This window comes from Tasmannia lanceolata, unplaced genomic scaffold (assembly GCF_043159265.1).
Source record: "Tasmannia lanceolata isolate RefF3 unplaced genomic scaffold, GAP_Taslan_0.1 ptg000011l, whole genome shotgun sequence".
NCBI classification, from domain to species: domain Eukaryota; kingdom Viridiplantae; phylum Streptophyta; class Magnoliopsida; order Canellales; family Winteraceae; genus Tasmannia; species Tasmannia lanceolata.
This window is the reverse complement of record NW_027518688.1, coordinates 17466561-17485665: the sequence shown is the minus strand read 5'-3', so window position 1 is coordinate 17485665 and position 19105 is coordinate 17466561. Positions and strand designations below refer to the sequence as shown.

Here is a 19105-nt window from a genome sequence, read left to right as displayed (position 1 = left end):
CCTGAAAAATGAACTTTGATGTTTTGTAGGAGAAAGACTACCTCGTGACTGGGCAAAGAGGGTTCCTTTGGCTGAGAAGTGTTACAACACCAATTCACATTCCTCTACCGACATGACCCCGTATAAAGCCATTTATGGCTCACCGCCACCACGGTTGCCTACTTACGTTAAAAGAACTACTAAGGTGCTATTTGTGGAGGAATTCTTGAGGTGTAGAGAACAGATTGCAAAGCTCTCAAGAGAAACTTTGTAGGCGGCCCAGATAGAATGATGATGTTGGCAGTTAGCATCGAACACACACACACACACACACACACACACACACACACACACACACACACACACACACAGAGAGAGAGAGTTTACTCCAAGAGACTGCATTTACCTGCGAGTCTAGCCATATCGCCAGCATTCAGCTGCATTGTGATGGGTTCTCAAAGTTTCCCCAAGGTATTATGGACCCCTACGAGATGCTATAGAAAATAGGAAATGTTGCTTATAAATAAGAACTCCCGAAAGAGGCTGAAATGCATCCCATGTTCCATGTCTCTTGGCTCTCTTGCCTTAAAAAGAAGTTGGGCCAGCATATTCTCCTTCAATCACACCTTCCACCACTCAGGAAGTATGCGTTCAGCCGGAACCTACAACAATCATAGATCAATGGATTGTTGGAAGAGGCAACAAGGCATGATCAGAGCTGTTAGTGCAATGGAAGGGAGCTGATCGTGAAGACATGACTTTGGAAAGATTTCACAAGCTTAAGGAAGAGTTTCCCAATTGCAACCTTGAGGGCAAGGTTGTTTGATGGAGAGGGGAATGATGTGTGTGGCTTATCCATGTAGAGTCCTTTGGAATCAGTCCTCCCAGGTTGTTAGCTTCTATTTGTTAGGAGTAAGGACGTGTCTATCAATAAGTGTCCTTGGAGAATTAGTCATCCCAACCTGTATTGGCGTGGCCGCTACTTTTGGCTATAAAGTTAAAAATTAGAAAGTGTCCCAAGAATCCAATAAATACATGCAGTGGGTATAAATAGAGTTTCTTTATTTAATTTATTTGTTTCCTTCTAGCAATTAGGTAGTTTTAGACAAATATGGCTTGTTGCCTTTTCTTATAATTTGAGTCTATGTAGATTTAGAAATTTAGTCATTTAGGAATAGAAGTTAAGTCTAATTTAGGAACTGGCTTCAAATAATTTTAGAAAGTAAGGATTTACTTGAAGAAGTAAGTGTTTTTATAAAAACCTATGTGCAAGGGTTGTTGCACAGTTCATGTTTGTTTTATGAAATAAAGAAATTTTCTTCTTTCTTGGTAAAGAAAGTTGTATATCTCATTCTTCATGGATTCGAAGAATAGATCTTCGTGGATTCAACGAGCACCCTTCGTGGATTCGAAGGTTTATTCCGATCGGTGTTGTGACTCGTTTGTCACGCTTCCGGCTACGCCAGGTGGTATCAGAGTCCTGCTACCTGCTACGTTCTATACATGGCTTCCCATGGAGAACGGAAAAATCAAGAAACCGTGACGGTGGATATTTTTAACACTCTTCAGGCTACTATTAATCAAATAACGAAGCAGTTGGCACGGTTAAATCCTATTGAGCACGAGCAACCCCCAAATCGACGACGGTGATCGGCGACAGCACGCTCAAGCTCTACGTCGAGCTCCACGCTCAGGCCCTAGAGTTACATATTTTCCTAATGATTATTACTCTAGCGAGGAGGAATTTGAAGACATCATCCATCCGAGGTATATTCGTGACCGCGCTTCGAAATCTGCGATTCGTGACCGCGATTATTGTATTAAGGTGGATTTGCCCAATTTTAATAGCCAACTCTATATCGAAGAATTTCTTGATTGGCTCGTGGCGGTCGAGAGATTTTTCGACTACAAGGACGTTCCCGAGGAGAAAAAGACAAAACTCGTGGCCATCAAGCTTAAGGGTGGTGCTTCAGCATGGTGGCAACAACTTCAACTTTCTCGTACAAGGATGGAAAAGCGACCAATCCGGACATGGGCACTGATGCATCAAGTCCTTCGTGAGAGGTTTCTACCCCTTGATTATGATTATGATCAGATGACTTTTTGCATGGGTCGAACCGTGGTAGAGACACCATAGACTGTGAAAGAGAAGGTGACTTGGGATCTTCCTGTTGGAACAAAAAAGCCACCACAGGCATTTCCAACACAAGGAAGAGGATGTGAAGATCTTCCTTCTACTTTGGCAACAACACAAGTTCCACGGTATGATCCGCATGAGTCACCATTCGAGCAACAGATCATGTGCTACAAGTGCAACCAATTGGGTCACAAATCCGATCAGTGTCCCCTAGCCACTGGTGACGAGCTTGAAGACAATGATTAGAAGCAGTGAAAGAAGGCCCCATTCCTACCATTTGTGCTTCCGAGCAATACTTAACGATGCATCAAGTTATGTGGAGCGGCAAACCCTTTCAAGTGGCGGTAATTAGTTTAGGCAGTAAAAGAATCTCTTGTCAAATCAAAGAAGGAGAAAGAGAAGAAGAAGCGAATCTACAAAGGTGTCAAAAAGAAGAAAAAGAAGCTCGATGAGTCCAAATCTAAGTACAATGCCGAAAGGGCCAAGCGTCAAATTAGTACGGTCTTTGAAGTTGGAGATTCTTTTTTTTCTTTTCTTTTTTTTTGAAATGGCAGAGTAATATCATTAATGAAAAATGAAAGGTCTTTGAAGTTGGAGATTCTGTAACGACATCACCAATGAACTCAAGGTCGAGTTCTCTTCAAGTGGAGGGGAATGACGTGGCGACAACTTTTGGCTATAAGTTAAAAATTAGAAAGTGTCCCAAGAATCCAATAAGTACATGCAATGGGTATAAATAGAGTTTCTTTATTTAATTATTTGTTTCCTTCTAGCTATTAGGTAGTTTTAGACAAATATGGCTTGTTGCCTTTTCTTATAATTTGAGTCTATGTAGATTTAGAAATTTTGTCATTTAGGAATAGAAATTAAGTCTAATTTAGGAATTGGCTTCAAATAATTTTAGAAAGTAAAGATTTACTTGGAGAAGAAGTTAGTATTTTTATAAAACCTATGTGCAAGGGTTGTTGCAAAGTTCATGTTTGTTTTATGAAATAAAGAAATTTTCTTCTTTCTTGGTAAAGAAAGTTGTTTATCTTATTCTTCGTGGATTCAAAGACTAGCTCTTCGTGGATTCAAAGGTTTATTCCGATCATTGTTGTCATTGATCAACCTCAACTCGTTCTTCTCTCTTCCGGCTACGCCATGTATTTGCTTGACTTACCTCGAAGAAATCTTGTTTTGTGAATAAACCAGTTGACACATATCACATGAAGTGGAGTGCATAATAAGAGAAGTGGCATAAACAATTTGTGCAACATGCTAATCAACTAAGAAAAACCAATCGAAGGACTATTCCTACTGTAATCTATAGCCTGAAATTCTCACCAAATGCTCCCTTAATGTCTTATTAGTTATTAGTGTATGTACTTAAGTAGAAGAAGAGCGTCACAATACTAGAGAGTGAAATCTGTGATCAGTCACTGCTAACAACAAATGGAGTCCTAACTCTATGCTTTCCATTAGCCCAGGTGATGGACCCAAAAAGATCAGCCTTCACAGAAGAGGATGAAGCCAATGAAAAGATCACTTGATAGCTCAATTTTTTACTGTTCTTCGTGAATTGGAGCTGGTCAGGTATCACCTTCACATCCAACTCCGGCGGAGATTTTACCGTTGCAATGTATGTGGTTTCATCTTCTGCACCAACATTGGTAACTGTTCTATTCACTCCCTTGCTGTTCTTTCCATCGAATTTGGAGATGGAAATCGATGGGTAATTGAGATCCGAGATCAAATCCGTACTAGATTCCTTGGGACAATCAAACGCATTTGGAACAGATGAGATTAGTTTGATAGTCTCCACTGTGTAGCCATAATTGCAGAGAAAGAGTAAGTAGTCGTCTGTTTCTGTTTCATAGACTAGACCTGGTTGCAATGCTCCTGTCGGGCTTACTTCCCCTGCTCCATAATCATAGGGTGTGGCAGTGGAGCCTGAATCTTCTGTGAGCGGGCCCCGTTCATTGTTTGTTTGAATTGCTGTTTGATCATGGGGTTACAAGCACTTAAAAGAATCCCAAGTCATTTTGAGTAATGCAAGAATTTATTTACTAATCTTAGTAACAAAGTTGTGTTACTATGATTAATTTTATTCTGAGTTTCTAACACACTAAGGGAACGTTTGGCTTCCAGGATTTTTTTTTTCATAATAAATCGGGCGTCTCTAAGTGGAGATGAGGGTGAAGAGAAGTCGCTAAAAATCAGGAAGTTTAGCAACTTCTCTTCACCCTCATCTCCACTTGAAGATGCCCGATTTATCATGAAAAAACATTCCTGGCAGCCAAACGTGCCAACTTATAGAGTAATTTGTTGAAAAACTTGACACCCAATTGGTTGTTTGATACATATTTTTCCATTCAAATGGATGCTGACCTGTTGTCATAATCGCTGATCTGATAGCGGAAGGGCTAAATGTAGGGTTCGTAGATTTGACAGAGGCAGCAATGCCCGAAACATGGGGACACGCCATCGAAGTTCCAGAAAGTAAATTGAACTGAGAGGGCTTTTGGCCTGGAGGGACTGCTGATGAGTCATTTCTTGGTATGAATGCTGCTAGAATGTTAACACCAGGTGCAGCAATATCTGGCTGAGAAATTTGAATTTGAAACCATTTTTAACCATCATGTTAAGTTGCATAGACATGGAGTATTTACAATCCAAACAAGTAATTAGAAATTTGCCTTGAGAATGTTTCTTGTCTGAAAGGAAGGACCTCTGGATGAGAAATAGGCCACCGCCGGTGCAGGCTTGTATTTCGTCACCGAAATTGTTGGTAAAACGGTTGCAACTGGATTTCTTTGGACACATTCATAGTTCATAAGCATGAGATCAGTTGGGATAGCTAAAATTTGTGTAAATCTGAGACAGCTTATTCAACTAATCTAAAATGAATCCTTTCTTCAGTTTAGTTTGAGATTAATCCAATAGGCTTGAGACCCATCATTAAAAATGGTACTGGTTTCTTACCTGGTGGAGTTGATGTAGGAACGGATCTTGGTGGCTCCCTCTGAAGAGATTACAGTCATGGGAAAAATACCATAAGAAAAAGCAACAAATTGTTCTAAATCGTCCACCAAAACCATCCCAATCCCTCCTAAACTCGTCACTTCTTCCATCTTATCCCTCTGTGAATAGGTAGTGTCCGAATGTTCGCAAAGAACAATCTTCCCCTTGATCTTATCTCCATCCAATGTATCAGGGAAGCAGTTCCTATGCAATTCAAGTGAAACAAATGAGGATGTCACCATGAGAAATGTCAGACAAAGAGGATGTAAAGTAAAGCCCTGTGGAGGAAAAATTACATGACCAGTTACCGGGAATCGTCGTCGGAACTTGAATTAGATTTAGCTGATCCGGAGTATATCAATGGATTAACAGGGGATTTTCCCAGATTAGAAAAATTTATAGCTTCACCCTGTACTTCAAAAAGAAAACCCAAATGAGAAAATGCCGATCTATCAAAACCAAGGTTACAAAGATCTGTCATAAAAAACAGCTAGACTTTATCTTGAACCAACTTATAACATGTCTTTTTTTTTACTCCCCCCCCCCCCCCCCCCCCCCAACGCGCACACGCACACACAAAGGGCGGCTCTGATACCATGTGAAACAACCAATTACTCCAAAAGCTTAAACTGCTAGAGTTGGTTTTATTTAATCATTTCTACTTTAACACTTTTGAATTGAAACAACTTGAAATATCAACATCTATGGAAAACAAACAGAATTTTCGCATGTATCATGATATGATCCATGGATATTGTTCCAATTACCCCAAAACCTTAATCCTTTAGAGTTGGTGTTATTTAATTATTTATACTTCAACACTTTTGAATTGAAACAACTTGAAATATCCATATCTATGGAAAACAAACAGAATTGAAATTACCTTGACCATCGTATTGTTCTCGCCCAATACAACATCAGATTCAAAGTCTCGATCAATGGTTGTTGCGCCGACTGTCATAATCCAAGGAGCAGCATTCACAACCGTTTCCGTATCCGGCCCGTCATTTCCTGCCGAGCAGACCACTATGATCCCTTTCTCAATAGCGTGGAATGCTCCAATGGCAATTGGGTCACTCTTATAATCTAGTCTCCTGTATGCGGAAGCACCAAGGGACAGTGAAAGCACGTCAACACCATCCGCCATTGCATCATCAAATGCGGCCAGAATTGCCGAACCACGGCACCCCTCTAATGTACAAACTCTGTAGATTGCGAGCCTTGATGTGGGAGACCCTCCCTTGGCTGTCCCTCCAGCAAGGCCATAGTAAGACGCATCGGGCACAGAACTGCCTGCGGCTGTGGAGGCAGTGTGAGTGCCGTGTCCATTGGAGTCCCGAGCCGTCTGATCTTGAGGTTTCACTATAGGTGCACTGATCGAAGAATTGTAGTATCTCGCGCCGATTAGCTTCCTGTTAAGAGAAGATAGACAGAATTTAATGAGGAAGTAGTGTTGGTTGTTTGTGGGTATAGTTGAATTCTTATTTTATTTTTGAATCCTTATTAAATCTTGCTAGTTTTGATTATGATCATTCATGGTTGAGATATGGTGCAAAATTGATTTTGCCATCGCTGTGTTCTTTGAATTCATCAGCAATTTAGATTAATCTAATTGCAATGTACACAATACAGTAATAACTAATAAGTCTTTCTGTTTGTAAAAACAGTAGTTGGCTGGTTGGGTAATTAAGACTCAGTGTAACTTGTTTGTGCGACCCACAGAAACTAGGGAATTGGACAGGTGTGTACTCAACTTGATTGGCTCAGTGAGTGATGATTTCATCTGACCTTGAAGTTTGAAGTAATGAGAAAATAAACATGAAAAATCAGTCAACTATCTAGAGAAATGATTCTTCTAGGGTAAATATTTTATGATATAGCGGACACTTTGAATTCATTACTGACACGTGTCCTGTCATGTCAAACATGACATGTCGACACTCCTTTGGACACTTTTAAATGTACTACTAGAAGTGTTAGACTTAATGCTGGCATGTGGACATTTTTTGTACTATGTCAAGTGTAAGATTCTATTTTATTATTTAAAATTATGTTTACCTCTTTTACTATTAACTCTTCTTTTATTATAAACTCTTCTTTATCTCTTCTTTAACTAATATTTGTTGTTATATCCGTATGTCAACTTTAAGATTCTATATTATTATTTAATATTATGTTTACCTCATGTACTATTAACTCTTCTTTTATTATAAACTCTTCTTTAACTAATATCTGTTGTTATATCCGCTCCCTTGAATCTTAAACCCTTAACAAACTTTAATTCCAATACTATATTCATTGTATCATATTGATCTCCCTTTCTCATTGTATATTGGAGATTGAAGAAGACACGATTAAATTGATGAATGCACTGTTATTTGATTCTCTCATGTTTGTTTTAGATTATATTTGATTAATTCTAAGATTTATTGGTTTATTAAATGAATACCATATTTATATTGTTACAAATTTTGATTGTTTTATATGTATGTACGTATCACCATTTCTAGATTTTTTGATGTTGCCATGTCCGACAACCCATGTCTGTGTTGAAACTCGACACACAAATATGTATCCACAAATCATGATTATATATACTTTCTATTTTAATCGTGTCCCTGTTCCTAAATTTTTGGAGTTTGCCGTGTCCAACACTCGGTTTTCATGTCAAGACCCGATACTCATGTCGAGACCCGACACTCGGTGTTTGTGTCCACAAATCATAGGTAAAATATCAGTCACCCTTGTAAAACTAGATGTTTGTCCAAAATAATAACTAAGAAGTATCAGTCGGGTTCATATTTTCCTCACCTATTACAGTTGGAAGCATTAAAATCTTGTCCTTCCTTGCACACACCCTTCCACCGAGCTGGAATATCACCCATTCCCTGATCATTAAAGCTCTCAGATTCCGGCCACACGCCTGAATCCATCATCACATGAAAGAAAGAAACAAAATCATCAATCAAGAACAAGATCAACAAGCATCAATTCCCATGGGTAGAGTCTCAGTCACTTCAAGCTCACCTGTATCCAAAAGTCCAATTATGGTGTCCACTTGAGACAGTGAGTCAGAATTGGAACCTGGTTCTGAGTTGGTCTCTAACTCAGTTTGATACTGTAGGAAGTCCCATGACCGGGTCGTGTGGAGCTGTAAGACAGGGTCTACGAACACTGACACGACTCCGGGTTTCTGTGACATGGTGAGCGCCTCTTTGTCTGTTAATTGCGCTGCGAATCCAGAGAACCCATGAGTGTAGCTGTGAATCAGAGTCTTCTTTGCATGCTCTTCTTCCCTGGCTCAGTTCAAAGAGCAAATCAAGTCGTTATTGTAAAAACAGCAAATCAAGTGGGGGTAAAATAGTCATTTCACTTTAAATTTTTTTTTAAGGACTCTTGTATGTAAATCCCTTCTGCAATTTATTTCCCAATTACCAAATGAAAATTAGTCTTTATTTGCATATAAGATCATTTTCACTTAACCTTCTTTGAAATTGGGATATAAAGTATCTCTTTCCCATTCCAAGAGTGGTATTCTGATTCCACCCCGATCAGAAAGAAACTTTTTAAATAAATTATTTTTTTTTTCCATTCGATTTATTTCTTCCGTTCTTTTTTAAATCAAAATAGAATGCCGATACCGATTCCTTATTCATATAAATAAATGCAGCTTATTTGTGTACAAAATGTCCTTCAAAATCATGAATTATTTGCCCAAAAATTACAATATGAAAATATTGTAATTTTCTTAAGGATACAAAAACAAAAAATTTTAGTAGAAAAATTGTGTTTCAAGCCTTAATCTAAAGGGAAATTATATGCTGAACGAGCGGATATGCTCGTATTCATCATCCCACCCTTGATATTTGATCCAACAGCAGCACACTTTTTAAGATATTGCGGTTGGATCAAATGTCAAGGATGATACTTCCGTCATACGCTGAATACGAGCATGTTCGCTCATTCAATATATAATTTCTCATCATAAATCTCTCTGAAATTTTTCAAAAAATAGCCATTTGTTTTCTGAATTTTTGATAAAATGGGAAAAGTCAAAAAATTTCCTGATATTCCAACATTAAGATATCTTCATATTTTATTTTCGGGAAATGATATATTTGCCCCTTTTCCTTCCCTGGGCCACCCCATTATAGTGTAATAGACTAGTCATGATTAGGGGTGGCAAAATTGGCCGAACCGGAACCGAACCGAAAATTCGGTTTCGGATTGGTTAAACCAAACCGATTCAAATTTCGGTTTGGTTCGGTTTGGGGATCAAACCGAACTGAAACCGAATATTTCCAATTATTATGAGTAAGGGATGGCAAAATTGGCGGAACCGAACCGAAACCGAACCGAAAATTCAGTTTTGGTTTGGTAAAACCAAACCGATTCAAATTTCGGTTCGGTACGGTTTTGGGGTCGAACCGAACCCAAACCGAACCATTGCCACCCCTAGTCATGATTCGTGAATGCACCAGAGATGGCTGTCCCAAGGAAGAAAGGTGGTGAATATATTACTTCCCTATGATACATCATTCCTTCAAAATTCCCTAGACAAATATTTGTGAGTATGTCGAGGTACACCCGATGAATGGTGTGGATGGCCTCACATACAGTTTATGCTCATCTGAGCTTAGTAGTAAGCCCAAGTGGCCTCTTATGACCCACTTTCTAGAACAAATGTTAAGATTTGCCTAAATGGATTATGATTCCAATTCTAGTGTTTGTGTAAGCATTGGAATTTCTCTAGGGAATCAATTATGATTCCCATTCTAGCATTGGTACCGACGTCGAAATGGAATCATATTTTCAATAATTATTTCAATTAATATTACTTATTTTTTCTAATAAAATGTAAAACCATCTATATTTACTAATGATAAAAAGTAGGGAAAATTCTCAGAAAATGGGATTTTTAATTGAAAATCTCAAAAAAGGGTTGAGTTGGTTAAATTCTCAAAAAGGGGTGAAACACATCACAAGGCATGTTTTAAGACAAGAATGCCCTTGAGTTGCTTTTCCCTCCACCTTTTTAAGAAACGGATCCCAATGCATTTCACAAACACTATTCTTCACCTTTTTTAGCTTCTTCTTTCCCATGCCAAGTGTTGAAAGTTCATTGCCTTTGGTAAAACTCCATTGTACAGCCCCCTTCTAGGATGAATTTAGCCCATTTTTTTTCAAAATGGACCATACAGCCCATACCATTGGATGATCCAAACCGCCCAATTGATGGGCCGCAACGTAAATAGGTTGTGCCCCAAAATTCATTTCCATAGGATGATTCTAACCATCCGATCTAAAGAGGGACTTAGATTATGGAAACTTCAAAATGGATAAATTCACCTCATATTTTTCAAAAAGGACTGTACAGGCCATACCATAGGATGATCCAAACCGTCCAATTTATGGGCCACGACATAAATAGGTTATGCCCCAAAAATTATTTCCATAGATGATCCCAACCGTCCAATCTATAGAAGTTTCCATAATCTAAGTCCCTTTTTAGATCGGATGGTTATAATCATCCTATGAAAATGATTTTTGGGGCACAACCTATGTACGTTGTGGCTCATTAATTGGGCGGTTTGGATCATCCTATGGTATGGGCTGTATAGTCCATTTTGAAAAAAAATGGGCTAAATTCATTCTAAAAGGGGGCTATACAATGGAGTTTTACCAAAGGCTTAATTCGATCTTTTTACCTTCTTCACAAACATGTGCGAATTTGCCTTAATGGGTCAACCTGAAGGTTGACCTTCTTACCTTATTCACAAAAATGTGTGAATTTGCCTTAATGAGTTGACCTGCAGGTCGACCTTTTCACCATATGACCAAACAGGTAGGAAAAGCATTTATGGGTCAACCTGCAGGTCGACCTTTCCACCATCCCGTCTAACAGGTTAAAAACATATGGAAAGGTCAACCGGTTTTTTGCGATTTTTTTTTTAAAACCAAACATCGTTTGCGGGAACCACTCCCCATAAAGACCACTTCCACACCTCCCCCCCATTACAACTGTGCGTTTCCTCCCCAAACCCTAAATCCCTCCACTCCCCTCCCTCCACCATAACCCTAAGATCAATTACATCTAAAACCCTAAAACCCTTCTAAAACCCTCCTAAATCCTTCCACTCCCCACCCTCCACAAAACCCTACCTTGGAACCACTATTTATACCTTGGAACCACTACATATTGGTAAATAGTGGTTGCCTAGGTATAATTAGTGGTTCCCAGGTATACTTAGTGGTTCTAAGAGTTTAAAACCCTATAAATAAACTCATTCTCAATTTTTTATAGTGTTTTTGAGTGCATAACTTTTTGTAATCACAATTTAAACTCTCTAAATAAGTATTAGGCCATCTAAACTATGAACCACCATAAGATCTGAGTGTTTAGACAACTATTTAACCCATTGTTCATAAACTCATTGCAACATTGACACCCAATGAAGCACTATTAGATTGTGTGAAGCAATATTTCTACTCTGGAACCACTATTTATACCTTCGAATCACTATTTATAACTTGGAACCACTACATAATGGTAAATAGTGGTTCCTACGTATAATTAATGGTTCCTAAGTATAATTAGTGGTTCCTAGGTATAATGAGTGCTTCTGAGTGTTTAAAACCCTATAAATACAGTCATTCTCACAAGTATTAGGCCATCTAAACTATGAACCACCATATCATCTGAGTGTTTAGAAAACTATTTAACCCATTGTTCATACATTCATTGCAACAGTGACACCCAATTAGATTGTGTGAAGCAATATTTCTACTCCGAAACCACTATTTATACCTTGGAACCACTATTTATACATCGGAACCACTACATAGTGGTAAATAGTGGTTCCTATGTATAATTGTTGCTTCTGAGTGTTTAAATACTGGTTCCCAGATATCAACAGTGGTTCCCAGATATCAATAGTGGTTCCAAGAACAAAATATTGCTTCTACAAATTTAAATAGTAGTTGTAATTGTATAGACATGAGTTTCATCCGGGTTTACTCTACATAGAAACATAGAGGGCAATAGAGAGATAGAGAGATTATGACAATACACCATAGCATTGTAAAGAGAATGATGACAATAACAAATGCCAAACAAAATCATAACAAATCCCTAACAAATAAACAAGATGATGACAATACACCATAGCATTGTAAGGAACATGTTAAACCTATGCAAATGTATCACAATGGACCTACCAAAGAAGCTTATGGGTTTGATAGCCAAAGAAAAATAAAGAGATCCAATGCTAGATTTTAGGAGAGGGGAGTTTCACCTCTCTGCAATGGAATTTTAAAACAGACATTAGAGTTTTGTTTGGGCGTGGGGAAAAAGAAGGTAAGAAGAAGATAAAAAGTTAAAAATGTTAGGTGGAATGTATTGAGAACTGTTGCTTACTTTCTTGGAGGAAAAACCAACACAAGGGCATTTTCGTCCAAAAACATTCCTATGGATGCGTTTCCCCCTTTTTTGATAAATTAGCCAACTTTATCGTTTTTTGAGATTTTCAGATAAAAATCATATTTTTTTTAAAATTTTCCCTAAAACTAATATGACATCGGAAGGGGTTTTTTTTTAGCCAAAGATAATTATATTTAAAGAGAGAAAAGATTCCAAGCATACAATTCCTCCATAAAATAATGGAGAGGTAACCAAGTGAGAATAAAATAATGATTGAAGGTAAGTGATATCAACGCTACCATGTTCTTTTTTTGTGTGCTTATATCATTTTCCTGAATCAATAGAAGCCAAACAACAAAGCAAGCGAAGCAGATTGACAAGACAAGTCAGACAGACAAAAGTGTCCATTGAAAGTCTGCAATCTACGAAAAAAACCACCTAAGTAGAAGAGACTTGCATTGCATCGATGATAAGGCTATAGTGAGCTTTGACCAGAAATAAGGAGGAGAGAGAGAGTAAGACCCATCTATGAGATTCCACAGGGGTGGCCAGAACCGAAGAACCGAACCGGAACCGAACTGTTTAAAAATATTTTTGGTCCAGTTCGGTTCCACTGATGAAGAACCGAACTTATTCGGTTCGGTTCCGGGTCTAATGTTCTCGGTTCGGTTCCGGAACCGAAGAACCGAACTTTGAATATATATATATATATATATATATATATATATATATATATATATATATATAATATTTTTATATTTCTATTATACATATACTTAATAATATAAATTACTTATAATATTAATAAGTAATAGTTAATACTATTCTTATAATAAGAAAGTAACTTATATTATAACTTTAATTAAAAGTTTTTATAAATTATAATTAATAATTAATAATTAGCCATTAGAACCGAAGAACCGGACCGGACTGAACCGATTATGTTCGGTCCGGTCCGGTTCAGTCCTACTGTGTACTACGGTTCGGTTCGGTTCTTACGGTTTATGGAACTGAGAACCGAGAACCGAAAAAAAAGGAACCGAGAACCGAACCGGTTGGCCACCCCTAGGATTCCACAAAAAACAGAGGACGAGGAGAGAGAGAGAGAGAGAGAGAGAGAGAGAGAGAGAGAGAGAGAGAGAAGTAATTTGGTTTTTTGAGAGGAAATACCTAAGAATGGAGCTAAAATTCAAAAATCGTTTCCCATTCCATTGGGCAAATGCAACCAAAAGTGAGGAATAGTCTATATCGGTATCAAATACCGATACCAACTCTCGATTCCAGCAATCCAAACGTTAAGGGTAATTAAAGCGAAAAAAATAGCTTTCCAACCTTTCTAACACTGAAGCCAGTAGTTGAACATGATCTTCCCTCCCAGTAGAAGCTGCACCCATATACACAACATAAACATTTCTTTCCCCTTCATTCCCTCCTTCAATTTGAAGAAGAAAAAGGAGAAGAAAGATAGAAAAAATAAGGAAAGAGATTGTAAAAAAGCCCTTCATCTTCTTCAACTGTTGATAAAAAACAACCCTTTCAACTTGCAAAAGTTAGAGACCCTTTCTAGAATTTATAAAGGCTAGACTTGGGCTCAGTGGGTGAGGTTGGTGCTTGTTGACTGGTCATCCTCGGCCTTCTGAGCCCCACCCAAAGTGCGCCATCATCAACCTCACTAATCACCAATTCTAGAGAGATATGGTAAATTTTCCATTATCTCCCTCCACCTATATTTTATATTGCCACCCCTCCATAAATAAAGGAACGGCTCTCATAACAGAATAACATGAGAAGTGTATGAGTGTTGAGACAAATGGTTTGATAAATGAGTTGGTCGTTTCTCTGGTTTGTATGAAAAGTAGAGAGATGTGGGTAAATTTCAACGTGGCTTTTTTTTTTCTTCAAATGGGTGGTGATATGGCTGGTTGGGGGTTGAAAGGGGAATGAAATAATATTTTCATTGAATACTATGTGAGATCCCATGTGTTATAAAATCATATAAATGTGCACTTTGAGAAGATAGTGGAATCTGACATTCGATTGCATTGATAACTATATCTTATGATGCCAATCCCACTTATATTATCATCATTCTAGAGAGAGAGAGAGAGAGAGGGAGGAAGGGAGGCATGCATGTTATCATCATTCATTTATCTATATGGAGAGAGAGAGAGGGATCTATGTTATCATCATTCATTTATCTGTACGGAGAGATAGATAGATAGAGAGAGAGAGAGAGAGAGAGTTATATTAAGATCCTTTGATTCTAATCCCACTCTTACATTATCATCATTCTAGAGAGAGAAGGGGGGAACTTATGTAAGTTATCATCAGGTAGGGCTGGGTGGTCCGAACTAACGAGCCACGACTGAGGGGCTGGTTGAGTCCTGCGCTGCACAAGAGTACAGACAAGAAAGAAAAGGGTCAGAGGACCAACCCGGAGTGATACTCCGGACGGGCGCTTCGACACTCAAGTCAGTATGAGCAGGAGTGCAGAGCAATGTCAGAGCAAAAAGCTTAGAGTTTTGGTTCTCAGATTTTCAGGACCCTCACCTTAGCACAAGTGAAGGCTATTTATAGTGATTCTGAGCCACCTGTCTAGGACAGGTGGTAGTTCTGAGCCAGGTGGTGGTCTCTGTATGGAGCAGGTTTCATACCTAAGGAGGGCAGGTGGAGGTCCCTGATTGGTCCAGGTGTCACACCTAGTGGAGACAGGTGTTGGCCTTCCAACGGTCCTTGTGAGGGCCACGTGCCAGAAGCTAATTGGATGCTGAGTTCGGACCCCTCAGTGCTGAGTCCGGATTGCTGAGTCCGGATTCCCTCAGTGCTGAGTCCGGACCCTATCAGTTGCCCCCTGGTTCTTCAAGCCATGAAAGTGGCTAGAAGAAGCAAAGAGAAGGTAAAGACAGCGTCGGGCCGGCCTTAAGACCTCCAGGCAGCTGAGGCCGGGCTCAGACTCAGCTAGGAGAAATAGTGGCCGGACAGGAGACTCCGGGCGCCCTGGCCTGGCCTTGGCGTTTGGCCTGAAGGAGTACGGCCGGGCAGAAGGCATTCGGCTATCCAGCACGGCTAAATTTTTGACCAGAGGTCTGGGCGGCCAGGCTTCCTGGACGTCCTTGGTTCAGGAGGTTACGTGGTCCTGTTCGGCTAAGGCTGTGAACGGCCAGCCGGGCAGGTTTTTGCTGGTAAAGCTTTTTGTCGCCTAGCGCTTTTGTCGTCTAGCGAACGCGCCATATCCTGTCCGGACAGCCGGACAGGTCTTTTGTCGTCTAGCACTTTTGTCGTCTAGCGAACGCGCCATATCCTGTCCGGACAGCCGGACAGGTCTTTTGTCGTCTAGCGCTTTTGTCGTCTAGCGAACGCGCCATATCCTGTCCGGACAGCCGGACAGGTTTTTGTCGTCTAGCGCTTTTGTCGTCTAGCGAACGCGCCATATCCTGTCCGGACAGCCGGACAGGTCTTTTGTCTTCTGAATGCACCATATCCTGTCCGGACAGCCGGACAGGTCTTTTGTCTTCTAGCGCTTTTGTCGTCTAGCGAACGCGCCATATCCTGTCCGGACAGCCGGACAGGTCTTTTGTCTTCTAGCGCTTTTGTCGCCTAGCGAACGCGCCATATCCTGTCCGGACAGCCGGACAGGTCTTTTGTCTTCTGAATTATCCTGTCCGGACAGCCGGACAGGTTTTTTGTCTTTTGAATTATCCTGTCCGGACAGCCGGACAGGTCTTTTGTCGCCTAGCGCTTTTGTCGTCTAGCGAACGCGCCATATCCTGTCCGGACAGCCGGACAAGTCTTTTGTCTTTTGAATTATCCTGTCCCGACAGCCGGACAGGTCTTTTGTCGCCTAGCGCTTTTGTCGTCTAGCGAACGCGCCATATCCTGTCCGGACAGCCGGACATGTCTTTTGTCTTTTGAATTATCCTGTCCGGACAGCCGGACAGGTCTTTTGTCGCCTAGCACTTTTGTCGTCTAGCGAACGCGCCATATCCTGTCCGGACACCCGGACAGGTCTTTTGTCTTTTAGCGCTTTTGTCGTCTAGCGAACGCGCCATATCCTGTCCGGACAGGTCTTTTGTCTTCTGAATGCGCCATATCCTGTCCGGACAGCCGGACAGGTCTTTTGTCCTCAGAATGCGCCATATCCTGTCCGGACAGCCGGACAGGTCTTTTGTCCTCTAGCGCTTTGGGACCTGTGCCTTGTATTTAATGCAGGCGGCGCATTTAATGCGGACGGCGCATTTAATGCGAGCGGTGCATTTAATGCGGAAGGCGACGTGGCGCACTCCGGCTGGCGGAAAGGGGCGGGATTTTTCCCGCTCTTCCCAGCTTCTCTATAAATACTGAAGTTTACTCTTCATTTCTTACTTTTCATCTTTTACTCTCCTCCTCTTCTGTTCGGCTACTCAAGTTTTCTGCCCGCTTCGGATCAATGAGCCCGGAGGTCCTCGTCCAACACTTCAGTTCGGTAATCTTTTTTAGCTTTTAGCTTTTCTTTTCTTCCTTTTTTATGTCTAGCACTAGTTCGGAGACGGACTCCAGTTCAAAGGAGTCCGGTTCGACCAGTACCGCCACGGGGTCCAGGGCGTCGGAGAGGGCGGTTCCGGCCTCACCTATAGTGGAGGCCGGTGTTGAGGGCGAAGAGCTAGTGATCATAATAGACGAGGAGAGCGGTGAGGAAATGAGTGTGGACTTAGACACAATCCCGGCCTGTGGGGACGGACCGGACCGGGTAGAAACCAGCGACGATGATGAGGACGTCGAAGCGGCAGTTCCTCAATCGTCGCGTATGCCAGTCGAGGTGATAGCGGAGGCACAGATGGAAGCCAACCCACAGTATAACATCGGGGCCCTATACGAGGTGAACCATCTGTGGCCGAACAGGCTTCAGATCGTCAGGGACAAATACTGTATTCCTAGCCGGTACATTCTGAGGGCGGCTGTCGAAGGGGATCGGGCCAGCAACGATAGCGCAGACCTCTGCGTATATGAAGAGGCCTTACGGGCCGGGCTTAGGCTCCCCTTCCACCCCTTTTTTGCGAACGCACTGAATTATTACGGGCTGGCAGTTACACAGGTGTAGACACCCCATTTTGACCGGACCCAAGTTCGTTGTGCTTGGGCGAAGCCCCATCTAATCACCAAGTTAGGATCCCAAATTGCACCCTGAGCTAGCTTAGGGTCCCACCGAGGTCCCTGTGAAATTTCGTCAAGATCCGACCACGTTTGCCTAGCGAACGAGCTAAGTGTAAACACCCCATTTTGACAGGACCCTAAACCCGCGTATTCGAATGAAATCCCGAGGTCAGGCGGAAAATGAATGAATGTGGGGCCCGCTGATATGGGACCCGCTTATGTGGGACCCATTTGTGTGGGGCCCGCTGATGTGGGACCCGCTGATGTGGGACCCGCTTGTGTGGGGCCCGCTGTTGTGGGGTCCACTGATGTGGGATCCGTTATATTCACGGAGAGAATAAGGACAGTAATCATTTCCCTTGTTTTTAAATTGCATGTAATGAGTATGTTTTGATTTTTTATGGCATCCAATGCATTTGATTATTGTTTTTTATTTTTATTTTTATTTTTGCAAAAATATAAGGGAATTTGGGGGGGACAAGAGGGGGACAAAAAATTCTCATTTTCTCCCATCATGATGACTCATGATGGGTCTTCTGATCTCTCTCGCGAAGAAAAACGGGAGGAAAGGAAAAAAACAGGAGAAAAAAAGAAAAAAAGGGACAGTGGAAAAAACGGGAGAGGGAGGAGGGACGAGGGTTTTTGGGTGGCTGGCCACCATTTTCTCTCCCACAGCCGTGCCACCTCCGATCACTATCCCCATCTCCGGCTTCTTCTTCTTCTTCTTCTTCTTGATCTCTTCCCCCAGCCGAAACCCATCTCTGCAACTCCGATCGGCCTTATTTTCTTCCTCTTCCCAAATTCTTCACCTCTCTCCGGTCAACCACCAACCGCCGATCACCTCCACCCCCATTTTTTCCGACCAAAACCCGTCCCCAACCATATCACCACCGGCTAGCCACCTCCACCTCCGGCAAACCCCACCGGAATCCAGCCGGACATCCAAAACCTCATTTACAGAGAAATCTCGGATCTCAGATCTGAGATTTCAGATCTGAGACAGACAGAGGGGGGAGCTCATTTGCAAAAAAAAAAAAAAAAAAGATAGAGAGAGAGAGGAAGAGAAGAGCTCATTTATTAAAAAAAAAAAAAAAAAAAAAAAAAAACTGTGGGTCTTCATGTTTTCTTCTCCGATCGGATCTGCCGGATTTCGGTCGATTTCCGCCTTCTTCTTTTCCGATCATCACCACCTCCGACTGGCTGTGCCGGAATCCGGCCCCAACTCCGGCTACCATTACCGATCGCAGGTATTTTCATTTTTATGTTTATTTATTTATTTATTTTTAATTTTTTTTTTTTTTTTCTCGTTTCATTCGTTTCATCATTACTGTTCGAAGTTTTATTAATATTAAAATTGTCGAAATAGTAATAGCTGTTTGCATAGTAATAGGATTAAATTTTTATTTTCGTGCATAGTAAAGCTTGCGTGAACAGTA

General features: G+C 40.9%; 1 protein-coding gene across 1 annotated transcript; it reads right to left on the bottom strand.

The window, feature by feature from the left end:
* Positions 1-3435: 3435 nt before the first annotated feature.
* On the bottom strand, positions 3436-14179 carry LOC143886517 (CO(2)-response secreted protease-like). Its single transcript, XM_077390520.1, has 9 exons — positions 13872-14179; positions 8147-8415; positions 7931-8042; positions 6003-6531; positions 5428-5528; positions 5081-5323; positions 4795-4909; positions 4487-4700; positions 3436-4093 (listed from the first exon to the last, which is right to left on the bottom strand). The coding sequence occupies exons 1-9, from the start codon at positions 14042-14044 to the stop codon at positions 3531-3533; spliced, it is 2319 nt and encodes a 772-aa protein (XP_077246635.1). The 5' UTR covers positions 14045-14179; the 3' UTR covers positions 3436-3530.
* Positions 14180-19105: the final 4926 nt, after the last annotated feature.